The 21,145-nt window shown below is 42.7% G+C and overlaps 1 protein-coding gene, 2 non-coding genes and 2 pseudogenes across 3 annotated transcripts; 2 read left to right on the top strand and 3 right to left on the bottom strand.

Moving 5' to 3' along the window:
- Positions 1-679: 679 nt before the first annotated feature.
- Positions 680-797, bottom strand: LOC119570353 (annotated as a pseudogene).
- Positions 798-15,186: 14,389 nt separating this feature from the next.
- LOC119570344 lies at positions 15,187-15,850 on the bottom strand. The gene is made up of 2 exons (XM_037918124.1): positions 15,670-15,850; positions 15,187-15,536 (listed from the first exon to the last, which is right to left on the bottom strand). The coding sequence occupies exons 1-2, from the start codon at positions 15,848-15,850 to the stop codon at positions 15,187-15,189; spliced, it is 531 nt and encodes a 176-aa protein (XP_037774052.1).
- Positions 15,851-18,411: 2,561 nt separating this feature from the next.
- Positions 18,412-18,579, top strand: LOC119570350 (annotated as a pseudogene).
- A 775-nt stretch (positions 18,580-19,354) lies between these two features.
- Positions 19,355-19,547, bottom strand: LOC119570349. The gene has a single exon (XR_005228408.1). It is a non-coding gene; the product is annotated as a U2 spliceosomal RNA (small nuclear RNA).
- Positions 19,548-20,715: 1,168 nt separating this feature from the next.
- LOC119570347 lies at positions 20,716-20,877 on the top strand. Its single transcript, XR_005228407.1, has one exon. It is a non-coding gene; the product is annotated as a U1 spliceosomal RNA (small nuclear RNA).
- Positions 20,878-21,145: the final 268 nt, after the last annotated feature.

Genomic DNA, 21,145 nt, shown 5'->3' on the forward strand with positions numbered 1-21,145 from the left:
ATTGTTACTGCTTTATGGCGCGGAAACTCTCAAGATATGCATCATTTTAGCATGTATAATGAATAACAGCATCTGGTGTTCCCAAGCGTTCGCCCGTCATAGTACTGACCAGACCTATCCTTGATTTCGCTGATCGCTGAGCGGTGACTTCATCGTGGCGTTAGCGAAAGAAATAGTAAATCTGTATAATAATGAAAATGTCCATCTAATAATGAAAATGTCCATCTACAGTTCAGCTCTCCTTTAGCCTTTGGCTTTGCAACAAATTCCTTCCAGTTACACCTACATTCATCAGTCACAGAAGCCGACCACTAAGGGAAATAAATCTCGCTTGGTTTCAATGGTTATCAAATCATACACAGACATTTTCAAAACTGCTGCCAAACATATTGCTAAAACTTGATCGTGAGTGTTTTCAATCATTTTATTCTTATTGGTTTTCTTTTATTTTTGTAAATATTGTTTCTAATATGATTATTAGTAACAAGCATTATCATTTTACTTTCGTTATTCCCCTATGCATTTTCTGTTTATCCTTATCTCTAAATTCGACAACGCCGAATTTTACTGTATTTCGTATTGATTGAAGAATAATTTTAGTATTTATCTTTATACGAATATACGAAGAGTTGTTAAAATGTGGTAAAAAATGCATATCATATTAGCATATATAATAAAATGCCAACAGCATCTGTTGTTCCCAGGCGGTCACCCATCCTAGTACTGACCAGACCCAACGTTGCTTAATTAGCTGATCAGACGAGAAGCGGTGCTTTCAACATGGTATTATAGATGGCATAGATAAGCTAAACGTTTTGCCAATTTTCTCTCAGTGCTCATCATTTCTATATAATTGTCATCACAGAAATCAGCTCATAATGTATACATCAATCACTGTCTAGCACTATCGGGAATATTGGCAATTTCAACTCTATATCACCTTTATCTTGCACCTGCCATAAGCTTTTTACTAATTATCGAGCTTTACAACTCGTAAAGAATGCAAGATGTACAAGTAATGCATAATAAATTGAATAAAATGAAATATGTTTTAAATGCAACTATATCTCTCGCACAGAGCTAAATGATATTGTTGTTATTATCAGTATTTTCAGTTGTATTTGTAGTGCTGTGTTATTACTAGTATTTTCATGTTTAATCTCACCATCATTATTATTGTTATTAGCATATGATGTTTGTTGCCATCAAAATAATCATTGTTGTCATGATAATGGTAATAATGATACTACTATAGTGATTATAATGATTAATGTAAATCATAATTAGGATATCAATGGTGATAAAATTATTGATGATAAAATTGAAAAAAAAGTAGATAATATTAATGTTGATAATGTTTATAATTACCCTACCAATAACGATGATAATAGGTAAATTAATAATTCGATGAAGTTAATGATAGTAATTATAGTAAGAAATAAACAGTCATGGTGACCTTGGCCATCTTATATGATCATAACGATACTCACAGAAAAAATCTATTACGGATAGGAAAGTAGATTATTGTGCCTCAATGTCATGGACATGCCTTAGGCATTTTCAGTGTCACTTATATTAATATGTAGTTTCATTTTTTGCAAGTTTTTCTTTGGAATGTTTTCATATAAGATTTTCTATATCTCTTCTACCTGGTGCTGAGACAGGACCTATTATTGTGCTGCATACTTATGTTTGTACTTATTTGCCGCTTGGGGTAGTACGCTATACTAGCTCGCGGAGGGGAAAGCCGTAAAAGAACATGCACGAAGAATACAAAATGTCAATAGCATCTAGTGTTCCTAGGCGGTCACCCATTCGAATACTGACCAAAATGAATGTTGCCACACTTTCGTGATCGGACGAGAAGCGGCATTTTCGACGTCACATCAATGAAATTTATTCTTCAATACATGCTTCGACCACAGCCAACCACTTAAGGGAGTAAAACCAATGGTGGTTCATGATTTACCATTTTTTTGTGTCTGCTACATTTCTATCAACATTTGATGTATCTGTATTGTTTTTGACAACTGGTTACCATCACTGATTCTAGTGGTATCATTATTACCATTATAATGGCAATGATGATAATGTTAATAGCAGCAGTAACCCTGTGCTATTACGAATAATAATTACGGTGACAATGGTCATGAAAATAATAACACTAATAATAATTATAATAATAGCAACACCATAATTAAAAAAAAAAAGTTTCAATTAGAATAAATACGATATGCTCTATCATTGAGCTTGTCCTGTTTACAATGACGGAATGTACAAGTGATTTAGTTGCACGTATATACAGATTTATTATTACATACAATATTGTTTTACTTAACTTCTTAAGCGGTACTTGCAGGTGGATGAAAGTGATGGCAACTGATTTGAAATTACCAATACTCCCGATAATGGTCGGTTGTGACTGATGCATACGTGTGGAGCAGATTTTAGTCATATGACTGGGATATCACAGCAATGACGTTCAATGCAAAATTATATTAAAATGTATGAGCACTGATAGAAAACTGATTAATGCTTACGGTATTTATGTTAACGATCATACCACATTGAAAGCACTGCTTCTCTTCCGATCAGCTAAGTTAAGCAACGTTGAGTCTGGTCAGTATTTGGATGGGTGAATTGAATTGGTGATAATTTCCTCCGCCTTTTAGCACGACCTGTAACTTCATTTTACACACTAAAACTATGAATATTATTGTACATTATTATATTAATAAAATACTTAAAACTGTTACGGGTAGGGCATATTTTCAGGGTATTGCTAGCGAGGATCATGATAGCAAATGTCCGCGCGGTTTTGGTCACTATAGTTTAAAGAATCAATAGGTTTGTACTTTGAATTTAAAACCTAATCGTGACGTTATTAAAAGCTTTTTCTTCTTATTCGATTAATATTTTGCATAAGTTGGGAATATTTTTTCCAATCTGGAAATAACATTGCTTTTTCTGTGTCTACAAACTCTGGAATTCTCTGTGGGATTTTCTTTTCGTTTTTCTTTTCAAAGTTGAGAGTTACATCTGCAGTTTGAATATCACAACTTATAAAAAAATATATATTTGATGCATTTTCATTTTGACATGAAAATAGAATTTGTTCGTTATTGTTTATTTTAAATATTAATGACAACTCAACTCTATGGCGTTGATGACGTTGTCATGACGTATTAATACATGATTGGTGGGATTAAGTAGCTCTTTCTGCACATGTGCAGGATTAAGATTAAGCTCAAAAGTAAAGTCTGTTGCGGAGGTGTATTAAATTTAATCCTGGACGCTGTCATTGCATATGTGCATTAGAGATCTGGCTTGAACTATAATACTGGATTAACTTTCATGGCGCGTACAGAAGAACGCTCATAAGCATTAGAGGGCGCACTTGAAACACTGTTAACAATGAACGAATTGTCGGGCAGCCAAAGGATTAATGCAGCTTGGTACTGAGCATTCTAATAGGTAAACACGAATGCAAAATGAGACGAAAGAAACCCAAATATTTCCGGCAAGGTCATATGATGAAGAAAGGGAAGCAGATTCAATCATTGTTACTGGTCATAACAATGAGAGGAAAATAATAATAAAAAATAAGAAAGAGAAACGTGAAATCTCTTATAACTACTGTTACTATTATTTTAGCATGTTTACGAAAAGGCCATCTGTTAATAGTGATGATAGCAATGATGCAAAATAATAACAATGGCAGTGGTAGAAATAATGGCATGATATGTATCATAAAAAAAATAGTATTAGCAACAACATTTCTTGATTTCGCTATGGATGCCTTTCCTCCTCTATTCACTGGCTCGGTCCCTTGCGTACAACAGAAAACATAACTACGATTTTTCAGTATGAGTAATTAACTTCAGTAATAAACAACATGTATCATGAACACATAATGGTGCAATATGTTGTAGCAAGTGGCTCAGTGTCAGTTAACAGAAATACACCACGAACTCGATGTATAAAAAAGTAATATTGGGTAAAATCGATTGAATTAATAAAAGGACATGAACAAGAAGTGTGTTTTGCCTATAGGTGAAGTGCCTCATATTGGATCTGGCAATCTTCCTTGTTTAGGTTTACCAACACACCATGCAACAGTAAAATGGTTAAGTATTCATATTTGTTTGTAGAGTAAAATAAATGAAAGTTGTAAACACAAGGGAAAACTATATAGGAATAGCGGTTATAGGTGTAGGTCTATCAATCCTTTTTAACAACAAAAAAGTTGCAGATATATCCCTCATCCTTGAAAAGAAAACTTCACAGAAAATTCCAGAGTTAAGACACCGAAAAGGCAACGTAATTTCCAGGTTTGGAAGATATTCCCATCTTATGCAATATATTAATGCACACACACGCACACGCGCACACACACACACACGCACGCACGCACGCACGCACGCACGCACGCACGCACGCATACACACACACACACACACACACACACACACACACACACACACACACACACACACACACACACACACACACACACACACACACACACACACACACACACACGCGCACACACACTGAAACAAACAAACAAACATATACGTATAGATGTGTGCGTGAGTGTACATATACATATTGACACACTAGATGTATATACATATATAAATATACATATATTCATATATACACCCATATATACTGCTACGCCAGTGGGTCTTTGTTTATGTGCGAAACATGTGTTAACATGAAAAGGATGACCTGGGCATGTGTTAACATGAAGGGACCTGGGCAAACATGACGCAGCTGGCTGTGAGCGGAGGAGCGGAGGAACAAGCCAAGAGAGACGTGGTTGGCTGCTGCTCCTGTGGAGACGGAATTGGGTGCTGCTCCTGTGAAGACCTCGTGTGTGCCTTGTGACTGATATTTTGTGTTGCCCTGTTATAAGCTGTATCGTGCAGTGTGACATGCTGGTTCCCCCCTGTATTGTGCCTATAGAAAAGTGTACGGGTAAATAACTTGTGTTAATAAAGGAAAGACTGTCATTTTGTGTTTATTTCGTGCCCTGCCTCGCCACTTGGCATTTCCTCTCGTGGTGTTCTGGGACGCTGTGGTGCTCGGTGCCTCTTGGAGCTGTTCAGTGTTCACGACCCTGTGGATAGCACGCCGTCTGCCTAGCCTGCTTTGTGTTGGTGGCAGAGAGACGAGGCGGTCGGCGTTACAATTGGTGTCAGGAGTGGGATTTGTGATATTTGATCAGTGAGAGCGCCGATTTATCATGTTCTCCAAAGATGGCCGCAGCCATGAGGGAGAGGAGGCTAAGACTGAGGCAGGCACGAGTGATGTGAAGCCGAGCCAGATGGACCTGATCACTGCCATGCTGGCCGGTATGAAGGAGGAAATGGCACAAAGGGCAGAAGAGCAGGCACAGAGGGCACGCGAGCAGGCGCACCATCTCGTTGAGATGCAGGCAAGGAAGGCAGAGGAACAGTTCTGCCAACTTGTTGAGGTGCTACAGAGCAATCTTGCATCTGTGAAGATGGAAACTCAGCAGTACACCGACAAGGCCTGCAACAGCGTGAAGAGTGAACTGATGGAGGAGGTGCAGACTCTGAAGGGCGAGGTTCAGGGCCTGAGAAGGGAAGTGAAGGGGAAAGGCGGCATCACGAGGTAGTAACGTTGCAAGCAGAGAAGGCAGACGAGGTTCTGGCAACAGATGCCAGAGTGTCAGATTTGCTGAGGTCTGCCTGGGGTCCGTGGCAGGAAATCCCCGGGCCTCGCAGCGTCGTGTCGCAGCCAGTGGTCGCTGCAGAAGGCTGGGGGACCCATCGGAACCGTTCCTCTGGGTATAGGTGGCGGCAAACTCGGACCCGGTCAACCCGCCTCGTTGCCACCCTCACCCCCTTCCTCCCCCCCAGGTGTGTTAGTTCACGGCACGCGTTCTCCACCCTGCAGCCCCTCGGCCTCCAGACATTCTGTGAAACGTAAGCCAGCTGAGTATGACGGGAAGGTGGCCTGGGAGGCATATGTCGCCCAATTTGAAATGCTTGCATCTGCCCAGGGCTAGAGCCAGGAAGAGAAGGCCCTGCAGCTGGTAACAGCGCTAAGGGGCCCCGCGGTGGAAGTGTTGGGGCATCTGCCGCCATCCCAACATGCCTCTTACACCAGCGTGGCGGAGGCTTTGAAACGCCGTTTCGGGCACCACCACCAGGCCGAGGTATATCGGGCCCGCTTGAAGAAGCGGACTCGTGAGCGTGGCGAAACACTATCCCAGCTGGCACAGGATGTGGAGGTGCTGGTAAGGAGGTCGTACCCTGCGGCTGCGGAAGAGATGATTGTGGTCCTGGCCCGCAATTTCTTTGTTGACGCTTTGCAGGACCAGCAGCTGCAAATCTACGTCAAGCAGGCACACCCTGAGGACCTGCAGGTGGCGCTGGCGAGGGCCTTGGAGTTCGAGGCCTTCCTGAAGGCAACCAGTGGCCTAGGGCCAGCTGCTCAGCCCCGCCGTGACCTCCGGGGCCAGAAGGCTAAAGTGGAGAAGGTAGCATTGAGGAAGGTGAGCCCGAGCACTTTCCAAGGCTTGTGTTGGGGCTGCGGAGAGGAAGGTCACAGACGTAGTCAGTGTCAGAGGGAATGGAGAACACGTCCTCTCAACCGGACGGATTCTGATGCCTTCCAGCAGTGCTGCAAGGACTGTGGCAGGTATGGTCACCATCCGAGTGCATGTCCTAAGGCTAAGGAAGTGGTGCAGGAGGAAAACTCGGACAGGCTGGAGAAGGAGGCCGAAACCCAGCCGTCCTCTGTTCCCGGGCCCCGACTTGGGTAAGCTACCGTCGAACCAGCACGATGCAGGTGGAGGGCTCAGTAGATAGGAAGCCATGCCGCCTGACAGTGGACACTGGGGCTGAGAAGACCCTAGTGCGGCCTGATATGTTGGCCACTATGCGACTTCCAGATGCACCACAGAGACTGTGTGGTGTCGTGGGGCATTGTGTGCAGCTCAAGGGGCCAGTGGAGGCTCGTATTGGCGTGGGCAGCACGGTGCAGAGGCTGCCGGTGTATGTGGCCGATCTGGACGAGCACTGTTTGCTGGGCCTTGACTACCTGACGCAGAGTAAGGCGTGTGTCGACCTTGGACGGAAGCTGGTGAGGTTGCACGGTGAAGATGTGCCCTTGCTTCCAGAGGTTGGCTGTGCAGAGGTAGTTACGGCTGAGCGACTGCACCTTGCCCCCAGGACAGAGTCTAGAATCCGGTATCGACTGTCAAGAGTGATGCGTGGAGTATAGTGCCTCATGGAGCCCATCCAAAACCTGCAGCTGGCTGATGGCGAAGCGGTTGGGCGGAGCCTTGTTGGACCAGGGGAGGTGTTAGTTACAGTGTTGGTAGCTAACTTCTCCAATAAAGACCTGAAGGTGCCAGCTGGTGCAAAGCTGGGCACTTGTGAAGAAGTGGAGCTTCCAGAAGAGTTGTCGGGGAGCAAGGAGTTGGTTGGTGTGAGGCCGTTGCCTGACTTCCTCGAGGACTTGGCGCACCAGCTGTGGCGTTACCATGGGCCAGGAAGCTACTCCTGGGTCCATGGTGAAAAAGATGACGTTAGCCCCAGTAGCGGCGATGAGGACGTGGCAGACGCTGACCGAGATGAGGACGAGCATTTGGACGGTGAGGGCGATGCAACAGACGTCATTGGTGACCATGAGCCAGGTCTTGGGGCAGAAGATACCCCTCTGGGTGCCACTACCAATCTACCGCCGCCCACACCTCCTCCAGAGCGACCCCAGCGAGAGCGGAGAAAGCCGCGCTGGATGAAAGATTTTTGTGTTTCTGAGAACTGATTTACAATTACGGTTACTTTTGTTTGAAAGGATTTTGTTTGTTCCTGAGGACTAATTTTATTTAAATTTTCTGTATTTTGTTTCATGTTTAGGTATGTCAGAGCAGACGGGTCGTCTGCTTGATAGAGGGGGATAGTGCTACGCCAGTGGGTCTTTGTCTCTGTGCGAAACATGTGTTAACATGAAAAGGATGACCTGGGCATGTGTTAACATGAAGGGACCTGGGCAAACATGACGCAGCTGGCTGTGAGCGGAGGAGCGGAGGAACAAGCCAAGAGAGACGTGGTTGGCTGCTGTTCCTGTGGAGACGGAATTGGGTGCTGCTCCTGTGAAGACCTCGTGTGTGCCTTGTGACTGATATTTTGTGTTGCCCTGTTATAAGCTGTATCGTGCAGTGTGACATGCTGGTTTCCCCCTGTATTGTGCCTATAGAAAAGTGTACGGGTAAATAACTCGTTAATAAAGGAAAGACTGTCATTTTGTGTTTATTTCGTGCCCTGCCTCGCCACTTGGCATTTCCTCTCGTGGTGTTCTGGGACGCTGTGGTGCTCGGTGCCTCTTGGAGCTGTTCAGTGTTCACGACCCTGTGGATAGCACGCCGTCTGCCTAGCCTGCCTTGTGTTGGTGGCAGAGAGACGAGGTGGTCGGCGTAACAATACATATACATGCATATGCATATATATTTGTAGTATATACATTATATAATTAATATATTCATAACAAGTTACACACACACACACACACACACACACACACACACACACACACACACACACACACACACACACACACACACACACACACACACAATATATTGTTACGCCGGCCGCCTCGTCTCTCAGCCACCAACACAAGGCAGGCTAGGCAGACGGCGTGCTATCCACAGGTCGTGAAACAGTTCAAGAGGCACCGAGCACCACAGCGTCCCAGAACACCACAAGGGGAAACATCAAGTGGCGAGGCAGGGCACGAAATAAACACAGAATGACAGTCTTTCTTTTTTACACAAGTTATTTACCCGTACACTTTTCTATAGCACAATACAGGGGGAAACACTGCACGATACAGCTTATAACAGGGCAACACAAGTTTATCAGGTCACAAAGGCACACACGAGGTCTTCACAGGAGCAGCACCCAACTCCGTCTCTTGCTTGTTCCTCCGCTCCTCCGCTCACAGCCAGCTGCGTTCATGTTTGCCCAGGTCCCTTCATGTTACACATGCCCAGGTCATCCTTTTCATGTTAACACATGTTTCGCACAGAGACAAAGACCCACTGGCGTAGCATATATATATATATATCTATATATATATATATATATATATATATATATATATTTTATATATATATTTTATTATATATATTTATTTATATATGTATATTTATTTATATATATATATCTATTTTTATATATATATTTATTTATATATATATATTTATTTTTTATATATATAAATTATATATAATATTTATACACCTATATATATATATATATATATATATATATATATATATATATATATATATATATATATACATATACATATATACACATATACACATATATACACATATACACATATATACATATATACACATATCCATAGACATACATAGGCACACGCACACACTCACGCACGAACACGCACACGCACACACACACACACGCACACGCATACAAAGTTTAATGTACTTTCAGCTTTTCATATCTACGACAATGTTTACACAAGATAGCCAATGAGAGCGTCAGATATCACGAGTCTACCAATGAGAACACCGGACTGTCGTTGCCCTGCGGCAGTGTTTACAGAAAACTAGCCAATGAGAGAGACGAATGTCAATAGTGGGTTGTTCTTTCAATTCCTTGTCACAGGGAAATTTGTCAGTTGTCCTTGACTAAGAAAAGAGTGAATAAGTGAAATTCGAAGCCATGTAGTGTTTGTGAGACGCTACAATACATATAATGTCAATGCGTGATACAGAATTAAGGTATATGAGACTGTACTTGTTTCTTGTCAATGTGTGATACTTGTTACGTAAGAATATATACTGGAACAGGAATGTAATTGTTTTCTCAAGAACAGGAATGTAATTGTTTTCTCAAGAGTGGATTGCTTCTGAAATCATAAAGTGTGTACGTGTATGTCTTTTATGTAGTGGAACGAGGGGCAAGTCATATTGAAACAGAGTTATCTATTATGCATGAAGGCCTAGCAAAGTAAATAAGTCACCGCCACCCATTATACAATGGAAGAAAGCTAAACTACAGAAAAGGTAAGTCTCACATAATCCTTAGTATTTTTTAGTACTTTTTTACCGTACAATTGGCGGTGAGTTTTTTGATGTGTGTGTGAATTGATACGTTACACCTATTTAGTTGTTAACAATGGTATTTACGTGACAATGACCGTAGTCGGAAAACCATTGTTATATTGAAGTTTTTTTTTTCCCCGTTAGGTAACTAGCTTCGTAAAGATTTGCTTGTTTTCCAGTATAACGAAATTACTTACCGAAATAAAATGCTGCGCATGAGACCACTCCCACGTATTGTGTATTGTTGGGGGGAGGGGGTAAATAAGCGAATAGTGTTCCCTAATTTGCGATAAGACACCAGTGAGATCGGTGAAACCCTTTTCATCCATATACGACACATGCAATTACTACCAAAAGGGCCGCACTACAGCCCAAAACGACAGCCCTTTCAGCTTTATTCACATCATCATATCAATATACTACATTCAAATTACATCTTATAATATTTTTAAAACTGTTACCCGCAGCTATACAATACGCTTTAACATTAGCACTATTGTTTAAAGTACGATCATTGAACCACAATCATAAATTTTCGCCTAATCAATTAATCACCTTATCGACACCAAGTATCCGAGTCGAAAAGACCTTAGTCTAAGAGCACGATTATGTGATATATAAAACATGCAGCGTACGATGGCTATATACATATGTAAACATGGTACCGAAATAGTGCATGAAAGCAAGAATATGATTCGGCCATAATCAATGTAAGTGCGCATATGTACACACATACCCCCACACCACGTGTACACACAGCAATTACACATATGCACACCCATTATACACGTGTACACATGCCCCCACACAATGTACAAATCCAAACAACATTTTAACACACATCCACACACACACGTACACAACACCATACACATATCCACACCCATAACACACACACACACCACACATGACACACACCACACACACACAACACACACACACACACACACACACACAAGCACACACCACAACACAAAACACACACCACACACACACACACACCATGCACGCACCAACATCATGTAACGCACACACATCCATGCACGCACACACATCCATGCACGCACACACACACACACACACACACACACACACACACACACACACACACACACACACACACACACACACCAACACATTTGTACGTACACACACACACACACACACACACACACACACACACCAACACACATGTACACACACACCAACACACAACACACACCAACACGCATGTACACACACACACACACACACGTACACACACATATGTACACACACACACCATGCACACACACACACACCATGCACACACACACACACACCATGCACACACACACACACATGCACACACACACCACATGCAAAACACACACACACACACATGCACAAAACACACACACACACACACAAACGCACACACACACCACACACACACACAGTACACACACACACACACACACGTACACACACACACAACACACACACACACACACACACACACACACACACACACACACACACACACACACACACACACACACACACACACACACACACAAGCACTAGTGCAAACATGCGCACACACTAGCACACATACATATGCGTGTAAACATACAAATTAGTACATACATGTACACACACGTCCACACATACATATAAACGCACACATTTTTCACATGCATGGACATACATGTACACACTAATACTTGTGCACACATGTACACATTTACACATGCACACACATGTAATCACGCTCATGTTTACACATGTACACATGGGTACACACACGTTTAATGATGTTCATTCACACACACATACGTATATGTATACACGTGTAGGCATCTGTACACAAATAAGCATATGTATACACAGACATTCACACACCTACACACTCACACACGTATATACCCCCATCCACATGTACACACCCACACACATTTACACTAGGGTAGCACTTGTGGGCTTTGACCCATGGGTAGGGAGGCCCAATAGTCTGGGGCGGCCTTTGGGCGCACTTTTTCTATTCTAAAATTTCCCCCTTAATATGACTTTCCTGAGCCTACCGGAGGTCCTTGTGAATTACCGTCCTTCTCTAGGTAAGTTCGGCAACCAGGCTTCCACTGGGGGGTAGAGGACAAAACTGCCTTATTCTCTTAACTATTGTTTAGGTTGATACCAAAGTTAGGAGTTTTTAATCCCTTCAGGACTACGGCTTTGAGCCAAGGGGTCGGACCTGGCCCAATACCCATGATGAATGATACCCCGGCTACCCCTTCTTCTCAAGGAGGAGAGGCGATTCATGACCACTCTTTGACGAATTCGACTATGAACAACCCCACTAATGACAAGACGAGAAGACCACTTTTCAAAATCCCCACTGAGAACGCAAGGTTTGCGAATGTAAAATGCGTGAATGAAAATCGATCGCTTTTGAACGTGAATCCCCTTATCATCAATAAGGTCGTTGATGGTCAAGTGGACGGCGATTTTTATTTGTCAAAAAAATGCGAGATGGAAGCCTTCTTGTTTAAGTACAATATAACTCCCAGATTAAGGATTTACTTAAGGTGACGCAAATTCATGATCTTCGAGTTAAAGTAACTATTCCTATAGGCCCAAATACCTGTAAGGGAGTAATCTTTCACAGGGATTTGAGGACGATGGAAGAAAGTGAAATTCTCGAGAGCATGAAGGACCAAGATGTCGTGGACGTTAATTGTATGACCAAGAAGGATGGGAATGTGTGAACGAAGACTTCTTCTTCTTCTTCGAGCTTTTCCCATTTAGTATGGGGTCGCTGCGGCGGATACGAACTTCTTCCAAGTCCTTCTGTCCTGAGTGTCAATCTCCTTTGCGCCAATGGACTGCATATCTGCCTTGTTGTCCATCCACCGTTGCTTCGGACGTCCTCTTCCTCTTCTTCCCGGTGGTTCCAGAGTAAGCATTCTCTGTCCCACGTAATTCTCCTCTCTTCTCTTCACATGCCCATACCACCTCAATCTCGCTCTTCTGCTTCTCACCCCGACATTTGTTACTCCCATTCTTTCCCGGATGTCCTCATTTCTTACCCTGTCTTTCATAGTAAGACCACACGCCCATCTACACATTTTCATTTCAGCCACCTCCAATCTCTTCATTAACCTTTTGGTTTGAGGGACTGTTTCTAACCCATACAGCATTGCTGGCTGGATCACGGTTTGGTGTATTTTTCCCTTCACTTTTATGGGTATCCTTTTGTCGCACATCACTCCAGACATTCTTTTCCAATTATTCCAGCCTGATTGGATCCTTCTGCTGATCTCCTTGTCGACACCTCCATCCGATTGTAGCAGACTACCAAGATACTGAATTCTGTTACTTCTGGCAGCTGTTGGTCGTCCATCAGTACGCTCCCTCCTTGCCTTCCATTTAAACACATGTACTCTGTCTTTGCTCTTGACACTTTCATTCCTCTCTTCTCCAATCCATTGTGCCACCTCTCCAGGTCCACTTCCAGGTCTGCCTTCTCTTCGCACTTCCAGCAAACATCATGCTCCATGGGGCCTCCTTCCTAATGTCGTCTGTCAGGGTATCCATGATGATCGCAAACACGAACGGGCTAAGTGCCGACCCCTGGTGCAACCCTACTTCCACCATGAACGGCTCTGTTGTCCCTGCCACGCACCTCACCACTGTCTCACTTTCCTTGTACATGTCTTGCACAACACGGATGTACTTCTCTGGGACGTTCTTCTTTCTCATACACCACATCATCTCTTCCCGTGGCACCCTGTCGTATGCTTTCTCCAGATCGATGAATACTCCATGCAGCTCTTTGTGACCTTCTCTGTATCTCTCCTGCACTTGCCTCAGCGCGAAAATGGCATCTGGAGTGGACTTCCCCTCCATGAATCCAAACTGCTCTTCACTGATGTTCACCACACCCCTTAGTCGGTGCTCAATCATACGTTCAAATAATTTCATGCTGTGGCTCATGAGTTTTATGCCTAGGTAGTTACCACAGGCCATGATGTCACCTTTGTTCTTATAGATAGGGACGAGTATGCTCTTCCGCCACGACTCTGGGATCTTTTCTTCATCGAAAATCTTGTTGAGCATTGAGCACAGGATAGTTACTCCTTCTTCACCAAGGCACTTCCATGCTTCAATTGGTAAATTATCTGGTCCCACTGCTTTTCCATCCTTCATCTTCCTTAGCGCTCTTCTCACCTCATCGTCAGTGATGGCTTCCACCTCACCAGGATTCCCCAACTGTTCCTCCTCACGTGCTTCCCTAGGATTTTCTTCATTCATGAGCTTCATAAAATACAACCGCCACCTTTCCAGAATATCCTCATCATTTGTTAACACATTCCCTTCATCGTTCTTTATCCATTTTGTCTGATAGATGTCTTTCGAGTTTTTGTCCCTTTGTTTAGCAATTCTAAGTACCTTTTTCGTACCTTCTGTTGTATCAAGGTCTTCGTAGAGTTGGTTATATGCTCTTGCCTTTACGGTTGCCACAGCTCTTTTAGCTTCCTTCTTTGTTGTTTTGTAGTAAGGTTTGTTCTCTTCAGATGGATCTTCAAAGAGTTTCTTCTTTGCTTCCTTCTTCTCACTAATTCTTCTCTGGACTTCATCACACCACCACCACGTCTCCTTTCCAGCCTTTGCCATTCCGGAGGTTTTGCCACAGACTTTCTCTCCCAGATCCCGCATGTCTTCTGCGATTGTTTCCCAGTCACACCTCTCTTCCTGTCTACGTCTTTCTAGGGTCTCTCTAACCTTATCTGTAAAATCATCTCTGCTCTGCGCTTCTTTTAGCTTCCACCACTTGATTTTCTGGGTTCTTGACTTCGTCTGGGGTTTTGACTTCACAACTTTAAGTGTGCAAATGACTGGTCGGTGTTGGTTTGTGATGGTTTCCCCAAGAATTACTTTACAGTCTTTCGTATTCTTGTCATATGAGCGGCAGAGGATGTAATCTATTTGTGACTGAGTGCTTCCACTTTGGTAGGTGATCTTGTGCCTAGTGGCTTTCTTATAGAACGTGTTAACGATCCACAAATTATGCCTCATCGCGAATGTCACGAGTTCTTCCCCACCATCATTCTTAGTACCATAACAAATTTGCCCATCGTCTCTTCTCTGCCTGTGTTATCACCACCATAGTGTCCATTGAAATCACCCCCTATCCATAGTTTCTCCTCAGCTGGAATTTTTCTCACTTCTTTGTCCAACTCCTCCCAAAACTTCTCCTTCTCTTCGTCTGCACAACCTTGTTGGGCCGCATACACACTCATGATGTTCACCACCAGTTTACCCATCTCCATCTTAAGCCAGATGATTCGGTCTGAAGATCTTGTCACTTCTAGTACCCCCTTCTTGAGTTCCTCATCCAAAACAATTCCAACTCCGTTCTTTCTTCCATCGTCTCCTATGTAGAACAGTTTAATCCGTTTCCAAGTTCTTTGGCCTTACTCCCCTCCACTTTGTCTCCTGCAAGCACATGATTCTTACCTTTCTCCTCTCCATCAGGTCCACCAGTTCGTGGCTCCTCGCTGTCATACTCCCCACATTCAGTGTTCCAATCTTCAAACCTATCGTCTCATTTTCTTTCTTCTGCCTCTCCCCCCTCCTATGAGCTAACTTCTTTAGCCGTATTCGCTCTTGATACGGTAGCCGCTGTCCATTTCTCACGAGTGTACGGCGATGTCCTCGCGCGTCGCCTACGGGGGACGCCCTAGCCATATCTTGAAATAAATGTTCCGCCTGATTCATTTTTGGATTTGGAGCACAGTTTTACGTCGGATGCCCTTCCTGTCACAACCTTCCCCATTAATCCGGGCTTGGGACCGGCACTAGAAGTGTACTGGCTTGCACACTCCCAATGGCTGGGTTAATGTGTGAACGAAGACTGAACTGCTTTTTTATATTTACTTTAAATAAAATCCCTGAGTATGTCAATGTTGAATATGAATGTGTCCAGGTCAAACCTTACATCCAAAACCCAGTGCATTGTAATAGATGCCAAAAAAATCGGACACACCTCATTAAGATGTATTGATAAAGACTCAAGTAAATGTGTTTGCCGTAAATGTGCTGAAGCCCATGACACCATCGCATGTACTAGCCATATTTCCAAATGTGCTAACTGTGGAGGTCCCCATCAGTCAGGATCTGCTGAGTACAGCATCCTGAAGAAGGAGACTGAGGCATTAGCATATATGAGAAAGCATGAAGTTAGTTATACTGAAGCTAAGAGGAAAATGGAAAGTTTGACACACAAACCCGATACATCCTATGCTGCAGCAGTAACTAACATCACCCCTAGTGCAAGTAATGTCAGTCAACAGCTTGCAGCTAAGGATAAAGAAATTGCTGAACTCAAACCGATAAAGAACTAAATATTAAAGTATATCAATTGACTAAATTGGTCGATCAAATGACTGCATCAACCCAGCATAAACATCCTAAGGAGGCTGATACCGAATCACAGTTCGGATCGCACCTCCCCGTCCGGGCGACTCCTGTAAGGACTTCGTCTGGCTCGCGATCGGCTTCTCGAGAGAGTAGCAGGTCGCAATCTGTGAGTCGTCTCCCTCGCCAGGAGGTGCAGGACATGGAGGCTTCTGTCTCTGAACCATCCCGAGAGAGGTCCCCGGGAATCGAGGGAGAGGAGGCGCTCCCTCCTAGAAAAAGAAAATTAAAACTGGCGGACAAGGCACTCCCAAGCCCCATAAAACGTAATTTTCGCATCGACCATTATACAATGAAACTGTCGAAGTCTTAGATCTAAGGATAAGACCGATATGCGATTTTTAGCCTCGCCCGGGCTATACCCATGGGGGGAGCCCGGCCTGTGTCGACGACTAATGCCGACTCGCTCACGTGTGTCAGCAGGTGCTGACTCGGCTGAACCAAGTCCTTACCCGCTGTGGTGCCCAGCCACAGCAGTAACCTCCAGGCGACTGTTGAAACTTCTCGCGCCTGGGCGGGGCGCGAACCGCCGACCCCTCGGATGAGAGGCTGACACGTTACCACTGTACTAGCCCGGAGGCTTCTTATATCTAAAGTAAATGACCTTAAATTAATAACCTCGTCTTATGCTCCCGATATTATAGTTCTGCAAGAAATGCACTTAACACACTTTGTCCCTGACGAGGTCGTTTCACTGAGGAACTACCATTTATGTCGGAAGGATCGTGAGGGTAGGGGTGGAGGCGGAGTCGCCATGTACATCCACCAAAGCCTCCCTTTTATTGAAGTGACTATTGATTCTGCTTTGGAATTTGTCGCATGCAAAGTAAAAATTAGTGGCATGTATCTGACTATATGTTCAGCTTATTGTCCACCTGATAATGTGATAATCTATGATGAGCTCTTTGCTCCTCAGGATAGTCTGCCACAAAATAAAGTAATTTTAGGTGATTTTAATGCTCATCATACGTTATGGAGTTCCCTGCGGGTGGATGGTAGAGGTGAGCAAGTAATTAAGTTGATTAATGAGTCTGATCTGGTCCCTCTGAACGATGGTAGTCCGACGCGGGTGGACGATAATACCGTAATTTGAGCTTTATTGACCTATCATTGGTCTCTTCATCAATAGCAGCCAAGTGCCTGTGGCACACCATTGACGACTCGTTGGGAAGCGACAATCTTCCTATTTGTATTGAATATTCATGCGACACAGTGAGAACGCCTTCAGCACCCAAATTTAACGTAAAAAGGGCAGGCTGGGTCGCCTTCACAAGGAGCGTCAAGCTCGAACTTGCTGGAGAACCATTGATGATAAAGTAAGCGCATAGAGTTCCATGGTGGACACCAGATTGCCGCAGGGCGCTGCGCATACGCAATAAGGCCTACAGGCTTTTCAAAAATAACGTCACTAATGAGAACTTTTGCAACTACAAACAAGCAAGAACTAGGGTTCATAGAATAATAAAACAAGCCCGCCTTAGGGTCAACGCTACAAGATTGACACACATAGAAAAGAAATACCCTCCACAATGCCAGACATGCAGCTCTAACCTGACAATAGATCACATATTAACAGCATGTCAAATCTATAATAACCAGAGACAAAATATAATAAATTATTTCAGATTAAAAGATAAAGATTTCACAACATCAAATCTTTTATCAGATGACAAAAAAAAAAAAAGTAAGTAAAGTAATCGCTTTTCTAAGGAGACAAAACTTTATGACCTTACATAGATTGATAGAATGAATAGGATCCATTGGTTTAATAGCCTTGGCCACATGCCGCTGGTTTATAACCAAGAAATCCAGCAAAGAAGAAAGAAGAAGATGCGATTGCCGGGTTTCTCGCCAAGATTCTCGGGATATAGTCAACCACGATGAGGACTGTTAGTGTAATCCTCTGAGCGGAAGCGGCTCTCAAGTGTTGTGCTTGAGAGTATGATGACCGTTCTGACTCGGTTTACCGATGTTCAGAGGTGGATCACAGGCTGAGTGGTTGAATATCAATCAGCAAGAAGTATTTTAAACTTTTGAGAATTTCCTGATGATACGGGGAACAAAAAATACAATTTCAACGTGTTGCTAGTAAACTGAAGTGTCAACACTTGTTATTAGAGTATTAAGCGAGTAATTTGTTCGTAAATGTAGATAATTTTGTGCTTACTATTACAAGTAAAACTATTAGATGTAGTTATAATTGATTTGTCTACTTTGGATGCCATCATTCTTAGTACTGCCCCTGAGTATAATTATTATACTCGAGTTCCTGCACTCCCTTTTTAAATTCATGTGACGGTAACGCCAAAAGCCGTGAATGAAAGGGCAATCAAGATAAATGATTCATAGTTACGATTTATAGTTTCGCATACCATAAGTTACTAAAGAGAGGTATCACATGGAGTGGGAAGGCTATGGTCTTTTACATGTAGCTGAATGTGATCGTAGCCTTACCTTTGATATATATGATCAATTCAATTAGTTGATATGTTTTATTAGTTAATATGTTGCCGGAGAGATTGGATGAATTTAGGAGGTACTGCAATAATTGGCCATTTCTCAGAAATCCTTTTAATTTCGTGTTTTATTTGCAGAAAGTGTTGTAACTTTCTAGCTAAACTGCATTACTGAGGCAATCTTCGACAGCGATGGAACTTAACCGTTAAGCGTCAACTAGTCTCTTGAAGCTAGTGTAATACCAGCTGATAAGAGAGGAGCTAATTTGAAACTTTGTAACTGCGTACAAGTAAATATAATTGTTGATATCCTCCCCGGAGGGAGTGGACCAATCCCGGAGGTACTGCAATACCGGGCCGATCCGCGGCAAAGGTGGAGCAAGCCCCTAGCACTTCGCCATTTTCCAAAAATCAGTTTAATATCGTAGATCCCACATGGGGATCGTATCAGATATTAAGCTGATAAGAACAGATACTACACTTTGATCTTAGCCAAAAGGCCGAGAAGCGATAGCGAAACATGGTTGTGTAAGTGTCCAAGAAAAGGTTTCTGAGGACTTGCTTGTGATGCTCTGTATAGGTAAAAGGGTGTAAACGACATGACGTTGGAAGTTATTAAAAATTTGATTGGCTTATGAGAATGTTTCCTGTATAGAAATTTTCTGTATGAAAAACTGTTGCTGGGATGACAACGTTGGATAACTTCATCGGACTTCAATGAAAGTACATATGGGGAAATACTTTTAGCGTCTTGACCAACTATCACAAAACATCTTTATTAACATATACGCACGCGCGTATACAAACACATTCATGCACGGCCACACTTTCACACCCACAGACACAGGCCTGCATACACTCATATGCCCAAGGTCTATTACTATATGAATATTTGGACCTTGTATATACCCGCACACTTTGACACGCGTCCACACGCACGTACATGCACATGCATACTTGCACGTAAAAACGTACGCGCACACAGACGAATACTTTCGTTCATATTCTGTATTTGCATATGCAGGAATATGTACATGTATATAGTTTTTGCGTAATAGTATACGGTTCATTTTCTTTCGTTTATTTTTCCATATATATATATATTATATATATATATATATATATATATATATATATATATATATATATATATATATAGTATTGGGAACTCTGACCATTATTTCCATTTGATATTAGTTTAGCGTAATGTAAACTAGATTTGAAAAATGCATATCCGTGAGTGCATTCAAATCGTGTGAATATTGCATTTATACGACCATTTTCGTAGATTTGTATCCATCTGTATTTATGGATGCCTTGATGGGTTACATTAATAAGTGCGAGTGTGTATGTGTGGATTTTCATATATATATATATATACCAAACTATGAAAATTGCCATAAAATGTCACGGAAATGATAAAAGTAGAATAATAGAAGTATAGGTGGAAAAAGTTTCTTATATACTAGAATTTACGGTATGATAAGGACAAATTAACATTGAATGAATATCAATTGACCTTTTTGTTCACGAATACTGTTTTGGAATATAGACCTAAGTGTCCTTCACTAGAAGAGTCTTCGTAAAAGAAAGTCTAACTTGGTATTTGTATAAAGTGTTGTAAAGCGCGTGGGGTTCTCAGTGTGAGCGAGCGTGGGTCGGCGCACGGGTTAGGAGAGCATACTTACCTGGCACAGGAGATACCGTGATCACGAAGGCGGTTCTCCCAGGACGAGGCTCACCATTGCACTCCGGTGGCGCTGACCCTGCGATTAACCCAAATGTGGTTAACTCGAGTGCGCAATTTTTGTTAGCGGGGGACTGCGTTCGCGCTATCCCCCAGTAATTCCATAGGAAACCCAACCTTAAAACTTTACGGAGGCCAAGATTCTTGGATGGCGTTAACAACTCTTAAATAATTTCAGTTGATATATCCCAGTGAGTTCATATTGATAACGAGAAGAAAAAAGCTGCCTGGCAATTCCTATTTATACTGGTAAATTATTATGCAACTTTGCATAAATATATTGATCTACATTTTGGTATTGGCTACAGAATATTTGAATGACTGTAGGTGTCCAAAACAGGAAAGCATCCCATTGCATACAAT

This window comes from Penaeus monodon, unplaced genomic scaffold (genome assembly GCF_015228065.2).
Source record: "Penaeus monodon isolate SGIC_2016 unplaced genomic scaffold, NSTDA_Pmon_1 PmonScaffold_248, whole genome shotgun sequence".
Classification (NCBI taxonomy): Eukaryota; Metazoa; Arthropoda; class Malacostraca; order Decapoda; family Penaeidae; genus Penaeus; species Penaeus monodon.

Bases quoted from the DNA above. Each gene is read 5' to 3' on its own strand.
- LOC119570344 (XM_037918124.1), bottom strand. From the start codon at position 15,850: ATGGCTAGGGCGTCCCCCGTAGGCGACGCGCGAGGACATCGCCGTACA. The intron at 15,537-15,669 runs GTATGACAGCGA...TGTTCTACATAG, and splicing joins TGGAACACTGAATGTGGGGA to GAGACGATGGAAGAAAGAAC.